This window comes from Callionymus lyra, chromosome 7 (assembly GCF_982586985.1).
Source record: "Callionymus lyra chromosome 7, fCalLyr1.hap1.1, whole genome shotgun sequence".
Taxonomy (NCBI): Eukaryota; Metazoa; Chordata; class Actinopteri; order Syngnathiformes; family Callionymidae; genus Callionymus; species Callionymus lyra.
The window spans coordinates 3,602,303-3,625,878 of record NC_141824.1 but is presented as its reverse complement, the minus strand read 5'-3'; the positions used below and the strand labels follow the sequence as shown (position 1 = coordinate 3,625,878).

Sequence of the window (23,576 nt, the reverse complement as noted above, 5' to 3'; positions counted from 1 at the left end):
AATCATGACAACATACTCTTAATCATGACAACATACTCTTAATCACAACAACATACTCTTAATCATGACAACATACTCTTAATCATGACAACATACTCTTAATCATGACAACATACTCTTAATCACAACAACATACTCTTAATCAAAACAACATACTCTTAATCACAACAACATACTCTTAATCATGACAACATACTCTTAATCATGACAACATACTCTTAATCAAAACAACATACTCTTAATCACAACAACATACTCTTAATCACAACAACATACTCTTAATCATGACAACATACTCTTAATCACAACAACATACTCTTAATCACAACAACATACTCTTAATCATGACAACATACTCTTAATCACAACAACATACTCTTAATCATGACAACATACTCTTAATCAAAACAACAAACTCTTAATCACAACAACATACTCTTACTCACAACAACATACTCTTAATCATGACAACATACTCTTAATCATGACAACATACTCTTAATCAAAACAACATACTCTTAATTACAACAACGTACTCTTAATCACGACAACATACTCTTAATCAAAACAACATACTCTTAATCACGACAACATACTCTTAATCACAACAACATACTCTTAATCACAACAACATACTCTTAAACACAACAACATACTCTTAATCACAACAACATACTCTTAATCACAACAACATACTCTTAATCACAACAACATACTCTTAATCACAACAACATACTCTTAATCACAACAACATACTCTTAAACACAACAACATACTCTTAATCACAACAACATACTCTTAATCACAACAACATACTCTTAAACACAACAACATACTCTTAATCACAACAACATACTCTTAATCACAACAACATACTCTTAATCACAACAACATACTCTTAATCACAACAACATACTCTTAATCACAACAACATACTCTTAATCATGACAACATACTCTTAATCACAACAACATACTCTTAATCACAACAACATACTCTTAATCACAACAACATACTCTTAATCATGACAACATACTCTTAATCAAAACAACATACTCTTAACTACAACAACATACTCTTAATCATGACAACATACTCTTAATCACAACAACATACTCTTAATCACAACAACATACTCTTAATTACAACAACATACTCTTAATCATGACAACATACTCTTAATCACAACAACATACTCTTAATCACAACAACATACTCTTAATCACAACAACATACTCTTAATCACAACAACATACTCTTAATTACAACAACATACTCTTAATCATGACAACATACTCTTAATCACAACAACATACTCTTAATCATGACAACATACTCTTAATCATGACAACATACTCTTAATCACAGCAACATACTCTTAATCACAACAACATACTCTTAATCACAACAACATACTCTTAATCACAACAACATACTCTTAATTACAACAACATACTCTTAATCATGACAACATACTCTTAATCACAACAACATACTCTTAATCATGACAACATACTCTTAATCATGACAACATACTCTTAATCACAACAACATACTCTTAATCACAACAACATACTCTTAATCACAACAACATACTCTTAATCATGACAACATACTCTTAATCACAACAACATACTCTTAAACACAACAACATACTCTTAATCACAACAATATACTCTTAATCACAACAACATACTCTTAATCATGACAACATACTCTTAATCACAACAACATACTCTTAATCACAACAACATACTCTTAATCACGACAACATACTCTTAATTACAACAACATACTCTTAATCATGACAACATACTCTTAATCACAACAACATACTCTTAATCATGACAACATACTCTTAATCACAACAACATACTCTTAATCATGACAACATACTCTTAATCACAGCAACATACTCTTAATCACAACAACATACTCTTAATCACAACAACATACTCTTAATCACAACAACATACTCTTAATTACAACAACATACTCTTAATCATGACAACATACTCTTAATCACAACAACATACTCTTAATTACAACAACATACTCTTAATCATGACAACATACTCTTAATCATGACAACATACTCTTAATCACAACAACATACTCTTAATCACAACAACATACTCTTAATCATGACAACATACTCTTAATCACAACAACATACTCTTAAACACAACAACATACTCTTAATCACAACAACATACTCTTAATCACAACAACATACTCTTAATCATGACAACATACTCTTAATCACAACAACATACTCTTAATCACAACAACATACTCTTAATCACGACAACATACTCTTAATTACAACAACATACTCTTAATCATGACAACATACTCTTAATCACAACAACATACTCTTAATCACAACAACATACTCTTAAACACGACAACATACTCTTAATTACAACAACATACTCTTAATCATGACAACATACTCTTAATCATGACAACATACTCTTAATCACAACAACATACTCTTAAACACGACAACATACTCTTAATTACAACAACATACTCTTAATCATGACAACATACTCTTAATCACGACAACATACTCTTAATCACAACAACATACTCTTAATCATGACAACATACTCTTAATCACAACAACATACTCTTAATCATGACAACATACTCTTAATTACAACAACATACTCTTAATCACAACAACAAACTCTTAATCACAACAACATGATTACATTTACAGTTACTGTCATGAAAGTTAATTCATGTAGAAGATCAATTAATTACTGAAGTAAAGATACAAAGACTTGCTTGATAAAAAATAAAGACACAACAACCACAACAACCAATTAAATTATCTTCCATGTGAGTTCATTACTGAAGCTGTTTCACACTTCGTCCCCCAATTAATTCTCTATTTATTTATTTATTTTAGGTTTGAATATAAAAGGCAAAAATCTTTCATCACTTTTGTTCATTTTATATTTACTCGAATGTCTTCTATAATGGCTCTACTGAAATGTTTGTTAATCTCTCTTCCTTATATTTTCTTCAAATAAAGTGTGTGTGTGTTGTCGTGACTATTGTATCATCAGTGTATGTGTGTTTTTGTTTTGTTGTGTGACTCTATTGTATCATCAGTGTGTTTGTGTTGTTGTGATGTGTGACTCTATTGTGTCATCAGTGTGTGTGTTTGTGTTGTTGTGATGTGTGACTCTATTGTATCATCAGTGTGTGCGTGTTGTTTTGATGTGTGACTCTATTGTATCATCAGTGTGTGTGTGTTGTTGTGACGTGTGACTTCATTGTATCATCAGTGTGTGTGTGTTGTTGTAATGTGTGACTCTATTGTATCATCAGTGGGTGTGTTGCTGTGATGTGTGACTCTATTGTATCATCAGTGTGTGTGTTGTTGTGATGTGTGACTATATTTTATCATCAGTGTGTGTGTGTTGTTGTGATGTGTGACTCTATTGTATCATCAGTGTGTGTGTGTTGTTGTGATGTGTGACTCTATCGTATCATCAGTGTGTGTGTGTGTTGTGATGTGTGACACTATTGTGTCATCAGTGTGTGTGTGTGTGTTGCTATGATGTGTGACTCTATTGTATCATCAATGTGTGCGTGTTGTTGTGACGTGTGACTCTATTGTATCATCAGTGTGTGTGTGTTGTTGTGATGTGTGACTCTATTGTATCATCAGTGTGTGTGTGTTGTTGTGATGTGTGACTCTATTGTATCATCAGTGTGTGTGTGTTGTTGTGATGTGTGACTCTATTGTATCATCAGTGTGTGTGTGTTGTTGTGATGTGTGACTCTATTGTATCGTCAGTGTGTGTGTGTGTGTTGTTGTGATGTGTGACTCTATTGTATCATCAGTGTGTGTGTGTTGTTGTGACGTGTGACTCTATTGTATCATCAGTGTGTGTATGTGTTGTTGTGATGTGTGACTCTATTGTATCATCAGTGTGTGTGTGTTGTTGTGATGTGTGACTCTATTGTATCGTCAGTGTGTGTGTGTGTTGTTGTGATGTGTGACTCTATTGTATCATCAGTGTGTGTCTGTTGTTGTGACGTGTGACTCTATTGTATCATCATTGTGTGTGTGTGTTGTTGTGATGTGTGACTCTATTGTATCATCAGTGTGTGTGTGTGTTGTTGTGATGTGTGACTCTACTGTATAATCAGTGTGTGTGTGTCTTGTTGTGATGTGTGACTCTATTGTATCATCAGTGTGTGTGTGTTGTTGTGATGTGTGACTCTATTGTATCATCAGTGTGTGTTGTTGTGATGTGTGGCTCTATTGTATCATCAGTGTGTGTGTTGTTGTCATGTATGACTCTATTGTATCATCAGTGTGTGTGTGTTGTTGTGATGTGTAACTATATTGTATCATCAGTGTGTGTGCTGTTGTTGTGATGTGTGACTCTATTCTATCATCAGTGTGTGTGTGTGTTGTTGTGATGTGTGACTCTATTGTATCATCAGTGTGTGTGTTGTTGTGATGTGTGACTCTATTGTATCATCAGTGTGTGTGTTGTTGTGATGTGTGACTCTATTGTATCATCAGTGTGTGTGTTGTTGTGATGTGTGACTCTATTGTATCATCAGTGTGTGTGTTGTTGTGATGTGTGACTCTATTGTATCATCAGTGTGTGTTTGTACAAAACTGTCTTTTCATTGAAATATTGACATTCGAAAATGATCTTAAGCTCCGCCCACTGAAAACAATTGTTTTTCTGGAGATGAAATCTTGTTGACCATTAGCACACCCACTCTGCTGTGATTGGTCAAGCATGGAGGTTTTTCACCGTGCGTCATAAATCCCAGAAGTGTCCATCTCCAAGGGACTTGTTGTATAAACAAAGCGTGATTACAGCTGGAGAAGGAGTGAAGCCATTATTACGTCATAATGGACTCTCGTAACCTCTCGTTCGTCCAGATTTCAGAGCAACTTTATAAAGTAATAAAGTGTAAAACATGTTCATGATGAGAAGTTACTGCGTCTTGGGCTAGATTTGTCCTTGAGTTTGTCATGTGTCATAAAGACACTGTTCGCTATACATTGTTAAATTCTGTGCTGTTGCAATTTTCAAGCTTCACCAGCAGCTTAAGAGACGCAGCGAGAGGAAAAAAAAAAAAGAAAGAATGATCCTCTTATTCTTTCCAAGCATGTCACATGGTTGTGTCTTCACAACACGCCCTTGAACTTCTGGTTTGGAAAGGCTACTTAAATATCAAGAGAGGAGAGACGTCTCCGGCTCTCCAGGCCTTTGGTGTATCATCATGTTTGCTGCTGCAGCGAAGGACTCGTTCTCGCGGCTCGCAAACAGATTCGGCTGCGAGAGGCGAAGAGACGCCAATCATCAGGAATCAAAGGAGAGAAACAAAGAGAGTCGAACAGCATGGGCGAGTTATTTTGGTTCCACTTGTGGAGCAGAAACGACTCTTTATCCGAACCCGAGCAACGGGGTTCGGAAATATCTGCCGACGTTGAACAATGATCGGTTATTTCAAAACAAAAGATCAAATGGATGTTGTTTTAGGAAATGTTTAGTTTTGAAAAGATAGAATAAAGATGGAAGTCGGAGCAATTATTGGTTAGAGCTCTCGATCCTAACATAACAACGGATAAAAGAAATAAAAAAGTTTCCCGATTCTAACACTGTCAAAATATATATATATATTTTTTTTTTAGCAACATAGCAATTATTTTTTAAATATTCATTAATTTAATGCATTTTTCTTTTTTTATTCTTAATTTCTGTTCCTCTCATATAAATCAATACATACATCAGATCATTCAATTAACTCTTTAATCTTCTTCTACAAGATTCCTTAATAAAAGTAATAAATGAAATATAAAATAAAAATAATAAAAGTATGACACATATATTTAATAAATATTTAATAATAAATAGTTTTAATAAATTCATATTAACAATAAATACATATAATTAATAAATATAATAAAACAATTAATACATATTAATTTAATAATAAATACATTATTAGATATCATATTAAATAAGTATAATATTATAATATTAAATTAAAATATGAATATAATGTAAACTTCATAAATCGTTCACAACTTCACAAAAATGTTCCTTAAAATAAATCTTAACCATTCATTTTTCAAGCAATACGGTTCGCAAAGCGGTGCCTTTCCATTTCCAGCCCACTAGGTGGCACTCTCGCTTGTTCTGAACTGATTGAAACTTCACATAACCTTTCAAACTCAGTGTGTTTCAATACTTGCAGGTGAAGAACCTGAAATGCTAATAACAAAAAAAAAGGTGCTCAGTAGCTCGACTACACTTCTCATGATGAATCGACTCAATTTAGCAGCGAAACAAATGTCTATCAGAGAGTTGTGTTGTCGTCTTGTTGTGTGACACTTTTCACAAAACATTTCTCGCAAATATAGTTGGAAACAAGCTCAACTTGTTTTTTTACGCTTGTTAATAAGAAGTTTAATTATTCTATTTCAATAAAACTGAACATTCAGAACAATTGTTGATGCAGCCAGAATTCTGAGCCGCTCTAGTAGAAGAACTCACATTTCTCTGATACTTAAATCTCTTCACTGGCTTCCAGTTTCCTGTTTTTTTTGCATTTTTTTTTATGATTGTTTAAGTTCTTTGTGACCCCGGTTTAGAAAAGCGCTCTGTAAATCTAAATGACTTACTTAGTTAAGTTGTTAAATCATTGCTTCTCTTCTACAACTGGACGCAGCGGTAACTCACAAACAAAGTGCAGGCTTCCTCGGAAACGCGGTAGATGAGCTCGGCATGCTGGATGACCCTGTCGAGAAGTTTCTCCTGGGAGATTGACAGGCAGCGCGAGAGGCTTCCCTGCTCATCCCGACAGTCGAGCGGCATGCTGGCGGTCGTAATGAGGGGCCAGAGAAGCACGGCCCAGACGATTCCCTGCACCGCTGCGAACAAGCACAATATAGAAACCCTTTCAGAAATGTACTCCAGATACTAAAAACACACGGTAAAAACTCTTGACTCGTCTCAAGGTTAGTAACAAGGGATAGATTCATTACCTGCCATGTCCAACTTTGTATCGCTGAATGTCGTCCGTCATTCTCGCCGTGGTTTTTAAAGACAAGAAAAAGGCCATGAATAAAATAATCCAGCGCTTCTTACGCAGGTGCTTGTAAAAAGATCCTGGTTTAGCACCCGAGTCTGATGCATGTTAACGCTCATGACTAGACAACTAACTTCTTTAAAAGAAACACAAAGCTCCTCATATCAGCTGCAAAAGTCTTAAAAAAAAGTGTGTTTTAATGTAAATTTAACTCGTATTTAGGTTAGGTTAGGTAGAACTTTATTGATAAATAGGTTTTTCTCCAATTAGACACAGCAATACAGCAATTATTCATCAAATAAAAATAAAATAAGAACAAGAACAAAGAGAAATAAAGAGAAAGAACAAGATGATACAATCTAAGTCTAAAGATAAAGAACATTTTGAGAACCGTGTTGTGTTCAAGGCTTAAAGCGAAACACAAAGAAGTGTAAAGCGAATGTATTTTTAATTTACTGGTGAATTTCTTGGTGGTTCTACGACCACAGGTTGGTGTGAGAAGATGTACGGAAGACGACTTCGACACGACAGCGACAAAGAAAGCGATAAATGCTTTTGTTTCGACGAACATTCGATTATATCCGGCGACGGATGTGTGGGAATAAAGTCTAGCCAGGAGCTACAGTTTCCTGACGCCTCTCACAAAAGACGAACACATTTAGTTTAATCCAAGGCAACACTGAAAAAAAAAGGGAATATTTGGTGAAACACAATAACTGCTCAACATTTTAAATCAATTCTGGTTTATTTTGATAAAACATATTTTGGAGATTGGATTAAACGTCTCATTGTCTGTGTTTCATGTCAGGCGTGGGAGAAAAAAATCAGGTTAAAATCATTTGAAATGGTTTTAAAACATGGAGGTTCTGACATTTTAGTGAAAGACAAAAACAGGAACGAACGACTGATGAGTTTCTAGTTTCAGATCTTGACGACACACGTTGAAGGAACAATGACTTGAAGCGTCATCCACGTGAATATATGAAAACCTGCCTCCTCACACCTTTGACCTTCTCAGACTCGCAGGAACATGATTCACCGTCACAGCACAAGTGTCAAAGTCAATGTCACGAGAAGCAAAAATCTTTTATAATCAAAAACGTAGAGTCATCGAACTGTAACAGGAAGTACTGATCGCGATGTTGTCTTTTGTTACTCTTTGGTGGTCGATCTAATCTATATTTTCTCTTATCTCCTTCACTGAACCATCAAATTTCCTTTTTTCCTCAACATCAGTTTGACTCTTATTGGAAGTATCTTCATATATTGACTTCAATAATATAATTTCTTTAAGATTGACATCTTTATATGTCAACAGATCAGCATGAGCATAAATATACTTTGATTTTTGAGCCCAACCCTCCAGCCACATGGAATGACTTGAAATCATTTCCTGCTTATAATTATAATATAGACATATGTCAAAGTACAGAATTGGAATCCTAATAGTACAGATTGTTATTCCATTCTCTACTAGTAGGATTCCAGATCCTACTAGTAGAGATTACAGTTACAGCTACTACTGAACTGGGATCTGAATATTGGAATTGGAATCTGTCCTAGGACAAATGGGAATTCTACCAGAACAATCTCCAATTCTAATAATAGGAGAAATTCAAATAACATCAAAATGTTTTGGAAAATACCGTATTTTCCAGACTATAAGTCGCAATTTTTTTCATAGTTTGTCCGGGGGGGCGACTTATACTGTGGAGCGACTTATGTGTGAAATTATTAACACATTATTAGCGGTATATCATTTCACATGTTATTCTCACACTAAACCACAAGAGGGCGCTCTAGGCCTGTGTTGATCATTTCCACGTAGAAGAGGAAGCATCTTCTACCTCCGGAGTTAGTTAGTTGTTTAAAAGTGACACGAGGATGAAGAGTTATTTGGAGTTACACGGATGGTTTGGTAAACTTGTTAGTTATTTATGCTATAGTTCTCTGAATAACTCTTCATATGTTATGTTAACATACCAGGTTCTCACTTCATGTAACGTAACATTATTCTGTTGTTGCCTCTAGTTTTATTTTAAATTGTCTTTCAAGATCACATGTCTGTTCTTGGTGTTGGATTTTATCAAATAAATTTCCCCCAAAAATGCGACTTATACTCCAGTGCGACTTATATATGTTTTTTCCTTCTTTATTATGCATTTTGTGGCTGGAGCGACTTGTACTCCGGAGCCACTTATAGTCCGGAAAATACGGTAAACTGAACCTTTTTACACCTAAAACGCAGGTAAGTCTACCTTCACCATCACTATTTTAGGTGAATGACGTCATATATGCTTTGAGCACAAGAAAGTTGATTTGTTTAATTGATACTCAAGAGTGTATTTGCTGTTGTCAGCTCCTGTTTTCGCTTCCAAACTTTAAATGTATGCAAACACCCTCAGGGGCGTTAAAAAGGATAGCGAGGGATCACTGCTGTGTGAGTCGATACCGATGCAAATAAAACCAATAATCACTCAATTATGTAACGACGCAGGAATCGCAGCATCAGTGGATTCTTTGAAAACCGTCTTTAATCTGCATCCAACTTCAGAACCAACACCATTAAATCATCCTATCTTTGCACCATCACACATTAAGGAGCATCAAAAATGTAGTCAATCAGTAATTGAAGTATGTACAGATACTTGGCAGAGCTAAAAATACAAAGTATTTGTAGTCCAGACACAAACTTCTCTCCATGTCCTACTCTATTCTCTCTTCTTCCCTTCCCTGTATCCTCCCTCACTCTTTCCTCCATCCATCCGTCTACCATTCATCCTCCCAGTCGGTCACAGCAGTAGTTCGTCAACACTGAGTCTGGTTCTGCTCGAGATTTCTGCCTTCCAAAAGGCAGTTTTTCTCACTGTCACGCTGTGATTCACTCATTGTTGATTATTTTCTCCAGTAAAGTGTAACTTAGACTGTGAAGTGTCTTGAGAAATCTTCGTTATAAGATACTTTAACTCAAATTGACCAGCATGTGGTAAAACAGTGGTAAGATTGTGACCTCGACTTGCTTTAAACTAAACATTTATACATTTCTTGAAGCTCATATTTCATATCTAGGTGACCTGATTTGTATTTGCTGCTCGACCTCGCGCTCACCTGAGAGACTGGCAGAGCTTCCAGTCGGAACAGCTGTGTCAACCGTGGCAGCGTCTGCCTCGTTCGTGCCGCTCACGTCCGACGTTAGCCGAGCTGTTTGATCGGGATTTAAAAGATAACTTTCCAGAACGACCTCCGAACAACATGGTGGCTCGAGTGTCGGTCATTTACACGATCATTTCATCAATAAAGATTCAGTATTTTCAACACGTTAAGAAGTCTATTAAAATATAATAACATTATTATTGTAAACTGTCAAAAAACTAAAACACTTTTAGACACAGGCACAATAGATTTAATAATCAATGCTGATCTCAGATACAACGTTTATTAAAAAACAACAAACCATCAAATCAGTGTCGATTACTTGTTTTTATGCATGACTTTGAGCTTCATGGATGGAAGTTTGGAAATGCTTCATTTCTTCACTCATGGTCCAGTTGGGGTGTGTAGTTCAATTCAATTGTATTTCAAGTGTCTTATCATAACAAAGTTATCTCAAGACACTTTCCACTTGAAGTAAGTAATGAGTAAAGCACAGTGTGGCAAACGGTGGCACATATGTAGTGAATATAGAATTACATTTTTACAGACCGATCAGTGCTCCTGTGATAACAAATATTACAATGTAATATTTTAGAATATACTGTACCTCGTATATTGCAGCACCACCTTTGAGTCTTGGTCCCGAAGGAGACCTCTTGAGGGATCAATCAAGTTTACCTTACCTTACCTTACCTTACCTTGGTCCAAAGGAAACTATTCAATTCATGTGGATGAAGAGTAATTCATCGGTCTTGTTAATTCATTAGGAAAAACTAGTTCAAATCAATCTCGTTAACTGAAGACACTTTTTGTGGTTTTATGTTCTTTTCCTGATCTTACATTTTTTCCTTGATTTTCTGGAACTTCTATGTTGTTCTGTGTTATCTTTAAAGGAAAAACTTTATTGAATATTTTTTTGATTGGTTAAGCGCTTTGTGACCCTGGTCTGGAAAAGCGCTATATTAATACAAATTACTTACTTACTTACTTAAATTGGTAATGATTTAATCCAAAATATTGCAAAGGCAACTGATGTACTTTATTTTAATAGGATTTATTAAGATAAACAAAGAGTAAAGAAAGAACATTGAAGAAATATGTAATGAAATGATAATGACTTCTTTGAATTCATGGACGGGATGATATTAATGAACCAGGAAGTGACCGACTTGAAGGCTTTGATAAGTCTAGACTCTGGGAAAGCTTTACGAGTTATTTTAAGCTAATCTTGCTACTTCTGATCCATTTGAAAAACCCAGACACATCAATCAACGCAAGAGTGACAATGATACAGCTTCTCACGACGTCACGAGGAGTGAGTGAGTGAAGGCGTCGGCCACAGACATATCTTTACTCAGTTCAAGAGATCACAAGCCTTCGACTCATGGATCTTCTCCTCTTGGTTTCGTGGTGAAGCCAGAGAGGTTCGGTCTCGCTTGTCTGGCTCCTGGAAGCTGAGGGTTGGACGGCGTGAAGCTTGCTTGAAAGCAGTGCAGCAGGGAGGCCTAAAGTTGCAGGGTACGACCTAAGGGGTCGACAAGGTTAATAGTCTAAAGAAATGTGTTTTGCGCAGGCACTTTTTTAAGCTTCTGTCATGCTCCTGGATTGGTTGGTGACATCTGATTCCTCGGCACCCATTCGCTGGAGATTGATGGTTGGTCCTCTCTCTGTCTTTCTCGTTTATTTTAAACTCAAAATAAAGTAAAATACATTTTAAAAATGCTCTTTAAACACACTTCATACAAACTTTATAAGTTCATTTTCTGTGACTGATTCCTTAGTACGTCTGTTAATGTATTAGCAGGAGAAAACAAGTAGTTGTGGTAAAGTCTTGATCAACATGATATGCCAAAAAAAATAGTAATGACAATTATTATATTTATCTTTCACCATGTGACCTTTGACCTACCATTTCATTAAGAGGAATAGAATTCTGGTCCTGGGTTGCAAGAAAATGTTTCTCAATCTCAGCCGAGAAACAAGTTACGGCACAGAAAGGAAGATTGAAAGTAAATATTCAAATGATATGACTTTATAAACGGTAGCTTCTCTTCCTCGGCGTCTCTCACACCCACACAAAAGTCCGAGCGCTCGCCTCGTTTGACCAGGACTGATGGATTATTATCACACGTTTGTACAGGGAAATACAAAAAAAAATGATCCGAAAACGCTCGACTGATCCGCCGCGGGTCTTGTTTCTCTTGCATGGTGGGATGAGCGAAGAGAGGAGGAAACAGCCGGTGCATGTTTTTAATGGGAACGTTGAGATGCTCTTGGTTTTATAGCACAATATCCGTGTTCCTCGGGCGAGCGAGGGCGCCACACGTTTGTTTGATATTATGGCTCTTTAAAGCTGCCACGACCTGGTCGTCTCTCCCCTGCTGTGTGTGTTTGAACGACTGCATTTGCATTCATGGAGACAAACAGTCCGAGTGTTTGTTTGAATGTTGCTGTTTATGGTGGTGTCAAGGTCACGTTTTTAAAACCGGCCTCATTATCAACGTATTCAAGTACTTCATGTACGCTCGGTCATTTTCCAGCAGGCGTGTGTGACCTCTTCACATTTTCTCGTAAGTATTTTATAATGAGTGTGAAATTGTCTTGTGTGTCATAATCTCTTCAGCCAATTTCACAGAGGAGATGATGAAATAGTCAAATCCTTGTAAGTAATTGAGTAATGCTTATTTTCTGAAGAGTCTTTCTAGACCAGGGTCACCAAGCGCTTTGACAATCAAAAACAATACACAGTTAAAATACTTTAAAATAACAAGTCAACATAAGACAAACACAAGAGTCTCAGCAAATCAAAGAAAAGCACAAATAAAAGTGTCTTGAGATGTTTCTTGAAGGAGTCAGTAGATCATCAAACACAGATGGTTCTTGAAGGAGTCAGTAGATCATCAAACACAGACATGTTTCTTGAAGGAGTCAGTAGATCATCAAACACAGATGTTTCTTGAAGGAGTCAGTAGATCATCAAACACAGACATGTTTCTTGAAGGAGTCAGTAGATCATCAAACACAGATGTTTCTTGAAGGAGTCAGTAGATCATCAAACACAGATGTTTCTTGAAGGAGTCAGTAGATCATCAAACACAGATGTTTCTTGAAGGAGTCAGTAGATCATCAAACACAGATGTTTCTTGAAGGAGTCAGTAGATCATCAAACACAGAGATGTTTCTTGAAGGAGTCAGTAGATCATCAAACACAGATGTTTCTTGAAGGAGTCAGTAGATCATCAAACACAGATGTTTCTTGAAGGAGTCAGTAGATCATCAAACACAGATGTTTCTTGAAGGAGTCAGTAGATCACCAAAAAAACAGAGATGTTTCTTGAAGGAGTCAGTAGATCATCAAACACAGATGTTTCTTGAAGGAGTCGGTAGATCATCAAACACAGAGATGTTTCTTGAAGGAGTCAGTAGATCATCAAACACAGATGTTTCTTGAAGGAGTCAGTAGATCATCAAACACGGATGTTTCTTGAAGGAGTCAGTAGATCATCAAACACAGATGTTTCTTGAAGGAGTCAGTAGATCATCAAACACAGATGTTTCTTGAAGGAGTCAGTAGATCATCAAACACAGATGTTTCTGAAATGATCCTGAAAGAAACTGGCAGCCAGTGAAGAGATTTAAGGAGAAATGTGAGTTCTTCTACTAGAGCGGCTCAGAATAACAAAAAAATTGGATATCAGTAAAAATGTCCAGGGAATCATAATGGAACAAGGAAAAGAAGTTTACAATTAGGTGGTGTTTAGAATTTTTCTTCTTCTGTAATCATACATATTTTAACAAAAGAAATCGAAATAAATCAAACTTTTGAAAATAAATACAACAATTTTGAAATGAAACCAAACCATTTTCTAATTAAATCAAGCAATTTTAATTTGGAGTCAAACATTTTTTAAACTAAACAATGTTTCTCGTCGAAATCAAATAATTTCATTCCGTAAATAAATAATTTGTTACTATAAACAAACAAATTCTCACCGAAATAAGTAATCTAACAATTTGAATATGAAATATATATATTTTTTTTAATATAATCAATTTCCAACTATAATCAAACAGCATTTAACTGTAATCAAACAGTTTTTAAGCGCGACTGACGACTGAAGCAGCATCCACTGCCTTTTCGAGGACGAGTGTGTGAAACTAATTTGTACTTTTTTCACGTCCAGTAAAACATGTACCATTTTATGCTCTAGTACCTGAAAAGAGTCAATTAAAAACAGTTCAACATAACAATGAACTTGTGAGCATTTCAGGGAAATCTTCTCTTTTTGTTCCCGCGGCAGAAGAAGCGACGTCTTGTCACCATGAGCTCCTTTGACAAGTCTCCGGGATAAAGAAAGATGGCGTAAAGCTTTAAATCAAATTAGCCACACCTGCTCGCCGATAAGCGTCAGCGACGCAGGCGAGGTGAAGCGGCTGCTGAGCGTCAGGACGGTGAGCCGTCACTCTGGCCTGAAATACAAATAGACAGTTACACATGCGCCGCTATTGAAGCAAGGGATCGGCGTGGGCCGAGGAACAACTATACGGGATCGCCGCCGTGCAAAGCTCTAGCCCTTCTTCAAAGTGAAAAATTTACAAACAGGAAATGCTCGGCGAGGTTTATTCTAAAGAAGATCCCGATGGTGGGAAGACAAAAGGTACTTCACACTCTCCTCCCCAGGGCACATGCACTCGGAAGCTCCTCTTCCTCGGCTTTATCCTCCCTCCATGTCCTCCCCTCGAGCCACTTCTTCCTCTGTCTCTTCTATTTTTTAGTGTTTTACCTTCATCCCAGGCTCCCATTCCTCTTCTCTTTGCTGCTGTTTTTCTCTCGGCGTCGAGCAGCCAATAACCACATGCACTGTTTCTGGACTGACTGCAAAAATACTCACTGTTTATTATTATTTTCCTTATGTTAAACTTCTAACATTGAATAATTGTATTAATGTGATTTATTAATTACACTTCAAAAGATTTATTGTTTTGCATGAATCTTATAATCGAACCATTTTCATCTTTAATCACAGAATCAAATCAAACTGTTACTGTGTGATCATCAGTGTTTGGAGTTATTGAGTTACGCATTACTATTTCAAAAAGCTTAACACATTTATCGTGTTTTAACTGGTTCCTCTGATTAAAATAGATTGATGAGGCCATGAAAGAAAGTTTACCACAAGCCAAGCGCAACAAACTCATTTTGTTCAAAATTAAAAACGTGTTATCCTGCTAGTTGTTATCAACATGCTAACAGCACAACATTATTTTCATTAGTCAATGAACTGTTAAGAACTTAAGACAAAGAAAAGAAGTTTAAAAAAAATAAAAAATAAATAAGGAACTATACGCTTGAAGAAAAAAAGGAAACAAATAAATAAATGCTTGTTTAGTAAAAAGCTCCTGGAAAAATAAGTCTGGCTATTATAAAAAATAAGATAAGAAACGTTGTATATTAGCCGTTTCTTTATGGTCCTAAAAACATGTAGTGAAACATATTAGGATATGTAGATTTTTGTGCCATTTTTTTTACATTGACCTAAAGGATTAAGATCCCTCTCTTACCTGCTAATTACTTTGAAAGTAGCAAGTTACTTAAAGTTACTTAGTTAATATTTTAAAATATGTGACTAGTAATGTAACTATAGCCCTATTCATGCGGGATAAGTATCACTTGGGGACCTTTGTGTTTTGTAAATGACCTCCTCTGTGTTATTTTAAGTGCATTCACACGGGATAATATACGTCTGTAAAATAGTCACTTTTACTGACATTACCTAGAGATACACATTTAAACTTAGCTGGAACTTAGTTTGTAGCCGTGCAGCGCGCACTTCTTCTTTACTTTCGTCATGTGCAACACACCCCCCAACAACAACAAACTCGATCTACTTCCTTTTCAACCCTTCAAAATAAAAAAAACAGCGGAAGTAAATATTAACACAATGGCGAGTCTCTAGAAGTCACTTACAGTGTCATATATATGCAGCATTCACAATTACAAACACAGACATTAGGATTCACACGGGACTAGTATTATCAGCCGACGTCTGTGTTTGGTGAATTACAGTCGGTCATTTGCGGCGGAATTATTACATTACAAATCACAGACATGACGCTTTCACACGTGATTTAAACTCAGACATTCTCCATAATTACAAATGACCAGAGGTCTACAGGTAACACTCCTGTGCAAATGACCAGAGGTCTACAGGTAACACTCCTGTGCAAATGACCAGAGGTCTACAGGTAACACTCCTGTGCAAATGACCAGAGGTCTACAGGTAACACTCCTGTGCAAATCGGACATAAATTACTATTTTAAAGTTACTAATCCAATGTTTGTCTTGTTAATTGCTTGATCATGGATCAATTTCAGTCGAAACCCTTTATGTTTTTATAATGTTATATTATTAAAAAAAAACATTTTTTTAATTGTTATTTCTCATGTATTTTGTTTTGATTTTTTTAATAATATGATTCTAGTTTCCCTGCATGAAACATCTGAGGTTCTTGGCGAGCGTTGCTATAAATAGTGCAGTACAAGTGGTGCGATGGAAAGAGCAAACAAGGATCATCAAGACATGGAGTCTCTTCTTCTTCTCGCCTCACGATGGACTGGCGACCTGCCCGGGGGGGGCGTCCACCGCCTCTCCTCTAATGAAGCCAGAATTGGCTCCTTCGACCACACAACCAGAGTTCCTGGATAATAGATGGAGCCACGACTAACGCGGATACTTAGCAGAACGGCACAAGCCAAAGGCCAATTATTTTCAGATATAATGTATGCAAATGTGCTCGACCCGACCTTACGAACATCGTATCAAACATGTGTCAAATTCCAGGCCTGAGGTCTGAAGCCAGGCTTGCCCGGGGAGACTGTTGCCAAGAAACTCTCCTTTATTATGGCATTAATAATCTCCGATACAAATGTTTCAACAAATCTTTACCGAATGAAATGTTGGAATTTAGATGGAGCAGAACCCGAGCAGACAAAGTCGCTGTAAAACATTTGATGTAAACAAGTCCGACACAAAGTCCACAATCTCATTAACAAGGAGTCCAATAGCTCACCAAATGTCCAGAAGCCAAAACGTCCACGGAATGGGAAACGAAAGAGAAAAGGAATTAAGAGGAAACCTGGAAAACAGAAAATAAAAGCTAAAAACACTCATGAGGAACCATCATCAAATAAAATACTCAAGTACAAAAGTAAGTTGCCTCAGTAAAAAAGTCAGGTTCAAGGGAGAAACAGGAAGTCCACAATAAAAGGGGGAAAAAAAGACATGATTGTGTGTTTCTCGTGTAGTACTTGACTACGAATAAACCATTAAACTCTTCTACAAGAATATTTCTCATCTTAAAAATCATGAGTTGAGCTCTTGAAGCATCTTTAGCTCTTCAGGTGTCGCGTCCATTTATGTCCCTCCACAAACACGTGACAGGAACTGATCAACAAAGCAAACAAATGATAATTGATGAAGCACAATACTATAAGTAGGTGTCTTTAAATATGATGTCTTCAATAGTTTAGTTGTTTAAAGCAATAGATTATAGAGTGCCATCTAGTGGCCCCTGTAAAGAAGAAAACTGCGTCATGAAGCTTCATAAACCCTTCACAAGTTTAAACTCAAAATATTTTTTGTTGTTCATTATTTGTGTTTATTATTTATACATGTGTACTGCATCATTAAATATCCTAGATTTAGGAAGGAGAAAGTTTAATCAATTAATCAATCAATACTTCCTGATTTTGGTGTTTTCTATTTTGTTTAGCGGTGAAGCTAGCAGTTCAAAGAAAGATTTGAAGTTTCCATGTAATCCCTGTTTAAAGGTCAACTGATGTAAAAACCCAATTTATCATGACCATGTTTTACACTTATTACTTGATAAAGTTGATCTTAAATCTGGACCAACGAGAGGTTATGAGAGTCCATTATGACCTAATAATTCAATGGAGGTGGAGACTTCCAGGATTTGTGACGCGCGGTGACAAACCTTCATGCTTCACCAAGCACAGCAGAGCAAGTGTGGTTATGGTCAACAAGATTTCATCTCCAGAGAAACAAAGTGTTTTCAGGCGGAGCTTAAGATCATTTTCAATGTAAAGAGAGTTTTGTACAAACACACACTGATGATACAATAGAGTCACACATCACAAAAACACACACACACTGATGATACAATAGAGTCACACATCACAACAACACACACACACTGATAATACAATAGAGTCACACATCACAACAACACACACACACACACTGATGATACAATAGAGTCACACATCACAACAACACACACACACTGATGATACAATAGAGTCACACATCACAACAACACACACACACTGATGATACAATAGAGTCACACATCACAACAACACACACAAACACTGATGATACAATAGAGTCACATATCACAACAACACACACACACACTGATGATACAATAGAGTCACACATCACAAAGACACACACACACACTGATGATACAATAGAGTCACACATCACAACAACACACACACACTGATAATACAATAGAGTCACACATCACAACAACACACACACACACACTGATGATACAATAGAGTCACACATCACAACAACACACACACACTGATGATACAATAGAGTCACACATCACAACAACACACACACACTGATGATACAATAGAGTCACACATCACAACAACACACACAAACACTGATGATACAATAGAGTCACATATCACAACAACACACACACACACTGATGATATAATAGAGTCACACATCACAACAACACACACACACACACTGATGATACGATAGAGTCACACATCACAACAACACACACACACACACTGATGATACAATAGAGTCACACATCACAACAACACACACACACTGATGATACAATAGAGTCATACACCACAACAACACACACACACTGATGATACAATAGAGTCACACATCACAACAACACACACACACTGATGATACAATAGAGTCACACATCACAACAAAACACATACACTGATGATACAATAGAGTCACACATCACAACAACACACACACACTGATGATACAATAGAGTCACACATCACAACAACACACATACACTGATGATACAATAGAGTCACACATCACAACAACACACATACACTGATGATACAATAGAGTCACACATCACAACAACACACACACATACACTGATGATACAATAGAGTCACACATCACAACAACACACATACACTGATGATACAATAGAGTCACACATCACAACAACACACACACACACACTGATGATACAATAGAGTCACACATCACAACAACACACACACACTGATGATACAATAGAGTCACACATCACAACAACACACACACACACACTGATGATACAATAGAGTCACACATCACAACAACACACACACACTGATGATACAATAGAGTCACACATCACAACAACACACACACACTGATGATACAATAGAGTCACACATCACAACAACACACACAAACACTGATGATACAATAGAGTCACATATCACAACAACACACACACACACTGATGATATAATAGAGTCACACATCACAACAACACACACACACACACTGATGATACGATAGAGTCACACATCACAACAACACACACACACACACTGATGATACAATAGAGTCACACATCACAACAACACACACACACTGATGATACAATAGAGTCATACACCACAACAACACACACACACTGATGATACAATAGAGTCACACATCACAACAACACACACACACTGATGATACAATAGAGTCACACATCACAACAAAACACATACACTGATGATACAATAGAGTCACACATCACAACAACACACACACACTGATGATACAATAGAGTCACACATCACAACAACACACATACACTGATGATACAATAGAGTCACACATCACAACAACACACATACACTGATGATACAATAGAGTCACACATCACAACAACACACACACATACACTGATGATACAATAGAGTCACACATCACAACAACACACATACACTGATGATACAATAGAGTCACACATCACAACAACACACACACACTGATGATACAATAGAGTCACACATCACAACAACACACACACACTGATGATACAATAGAGTCACACATCACAACAACACACACACTGATGATACAATAGAGTCACACATCACAACAACACACACACACTGATGATACAATAGAGTCACACATCACAACAACACACACACACAGATGATACAATAGAGTCACACATCACAACAACACACACACACTGATGATACAATAGAGTCACACATCACAACAACACACACACACTGATGATACAATAGAGTCACACATCACAACAACACACACACACTGATGATACAATAGAGTCACACATCACAACAACACACAAACATGAATCCATGTTTGCATTTTCAACTTGTAGTGAATTATGGTTGAAAACCATTTATTTCTATCTTGACCTGCTGCACCATTAGTTCATCTCATGTCCACTGAATCACACAAACATTTAGAAGCTAATTAATTTAATTTAATTTTTTAATGTATACCTGGAGATTAAAAGTTAATTGATAATCAAACCTTCATCACCGTCATCATCCCTCCTGGTATGTTTTTCTCTCCTCCATCCGTCGCTCCACGTTCAGAGCGAACAGAAGCCGCGACAGACGGCAACTCAAAGCAGGATCACATCAACTCTGAGGGTCTTTGTCATCGTCCCACTGAACCTCCTTCCAAATAAACTAACTTTCACTTATGGACGTACCTTGAATGTCAGCGTGTGACTGACTGTACTCCAGGAAACATCACACGGGCTCGAAATAAAATGTTATCTTTTAAAGTTTTTTTTTAATATAAACCGCCAACGTTGAAGAGGATCTATCCGACGGAAGCTCAAGGACTTTAGTGTATTTTTGATTTTCCTCGCAGTGCACAGTTAAAGTTCTTTGTAAACACAGATAAAAGGCTGTCGTACTGAGATGGCTCTTGTTAACACTTGGGATCCAGATCCCAGGGGAGCAGATTTTATTCCCGACGGAAAACTTGTGGCTGTGAAAAACACGAGATGTCTTTGAATGTGAAGCGAAGAAAAGCAGGTGTAACCGTATCCACAGGGAAAGAATCCTGCTGTGAATCTAATGAGGCAAAGACCGACTTCTCTCTCTGGTCAGTGTCGTGAGTTCCACGAAAAGCCACATTATGCAATGTAAATCTGCCATTAAATTTCCCCTCCCGGGGAACAGTTTGCCCTCCTGGGAGAGAGAATCTCAATCAATTCAAAGTCTCCACAAAGTTACTTCTGTTTTCAGTGAAACATTTTATAATCATTCGTCTGGACTGGTTACATCCGTCTCAGCAGAAATAACCTCAGCATATCGGACCGAATACCTTAACTACCGTATTTTCCGCATTATTAGTTGCACCAGATTATAAGGCCCACCTTCAATGAATGGCCTATTTTAGAAGTGTTTTCATAAATAGTCCGCACTGGATTATAAGGCACATAGAATAAAAGATAAAGTCAAACGTTTGACTGGGGTTGTGTTATCATCCACTAGATAAAGATGTGCTAAAGGGACGTCAACAAAGCAGTCAGATAAAGTCAAATTTAATTAGCGTTCTGACAACTCCGTTCACTACCATTGTAACGATGTTCAAATGATGTTTAAAAGGCTTCAAGCAGCAGCGCCTGAGACTGGTGTTGTGAGCAGACAACTGTTGAGTGAGCAGCAGTGAAGTTGAGCGCGTGTATGACGGCTAGAGCGCGCGAGTATGACATGTTGAACGCACGTGTATGAAATGCTGAACGCACGTGTGTAAGCGCAGCAGAATGATTTTGCACAAAAAAAACGATGTTTTGAGTGTATAACAACCAAGACACACTCGCTCAAACCAGTGGCAGTAATCTCACTCGATAGACGTCCGCCATGACATGCGTCGTAAATCCCGCCCTGTGATGACGCAATGATGTAATTCCGCCCACGGCTTGTCGGCTCAGTCGGTTCAAAGTCATGAAAGTATTTGTTGATGTTACCCACCAGGTAATGTTCATATATAAGGCGCTCCAGGTTATAAGGCGCACTGTAGTTATTTGAGAAATTGAAAAGCTTTTAAGTGCGCCTTAGTATTCGTTATTTCTGATCTGCCTCTAACCAAACTCCAAAAATATGTTACAGCCTTTTCGACATTACTAGCCTGATGCCTCATCTTGAGAAGATGGAAATCAAGAGCACGTCCATCACACACATCATGGCTCAAAGAAGTGCTCAGCAACTTAAAATGATAAAAAAAATGCGTCACACTTTAAGAGGCTCCAGCACTAAATTCAAAAGGATGTGAACGTTTTCTCACATATGCAAGGAAAATGCACTTGACTGTCACCTCATGAAAATCTTTTATTTTATTTCTTGTTTATCTTAAATGCTTGTTTAGATTGACAATGTCATTACCTACGAGATGTGGAGTGTGTTTTTGTTTTAGTTCTGTTTTTATCTTTCCTGTTAATTATAGATGTATCTTTTTATATTTTTTAATGAATAAATATGTTTGAGTATGTATGTGGATATATCTCCTTTATTTTTACAGCTGAAAAAATGTTATTGCCCTTCTTCTGATGGACATTTTCTTCTTTCATATTTAATTGTGTATCATATAATTTACACTGTTGAGCTGTACTGGTTGATTTATGTGGGAAATTAATAAACAAATATCTTTAAAAAAAAAGAAAGAAATGGCCGCAGTGTTTCCACGAAGCTGTGCCTGACGCCAGCCTCTGGCTCTGCCCTCGACACCGGAATCAAGACGTCTGGTTCCCGTTTGGCTTCTTCGCCCGTGATTGTCAGTTAACATTTAGAAAAGTGCTTTCCTATATCAGCCGAGATGTGTCTAGATTCTCGCTCGTAACGCGTCTTCCTGCCCTTCTCTCGGCGTGAGAATAAAAAAACAAATTCATTGTGTTTTTAGAATTCACTTCCACAGCTCAATGGGTTCGTCGTGAAATGAGATTGGAGCGAGTGAAGATGTGAGGAGGAGGAGGAGGAGGAGGAGGAAGAGGAGGAGGAGGAGGAGGAAGAAAAAAAGCAGCTGCCTTGAGTCCTGATGAATAAAAGATGTAGGCAACGTCTTCTAAATAACAACAAGGCATAATTATTTCTTTTTTATTTATTTTAGGAACGCACTGTGACATCGTCTTTGTGTGTTTTCTTCACACGTGTCTGGTCACGTTGTGTTGCTTTAATGCAACTTCAAGTGGAATCCTGCTGGATTATCTGCACACAATGGAATGTTTCTCCTCGACGTGTCGGACGTCGTTATCCACGA

At 37.0% G+C, this 23,576-nt stretch overlaps 1 protein-coding gene across 1 annotated transcript in view; it reads right to left on the bottom strand.

Moving 5' to 3' along the window:
• smtla (somatolactin alpha) overlaps window positions 1-23,576 on the bottom strand; it is a 122,706-nt gene that overhangs the window by 4,515 nt on the left and 94,615 nt on the right. The window contains exons 3-4 of the mRNA XM_087795187.1: window positions 11,402-11,430; window positions 6,735-6,917 (exon numbers count right to left, since the gene is read on the bottom strand). Of these exons, the coding sequence (XP_087651313.1) occupies window positions 6,735-6,917; window positions 11,402-11,430 (212 nt within the window). The remainder of the gene's footprint in view (window positions 1-6,734; window positions 6,918-11,401; window positions 11,431-23,576) is intronic.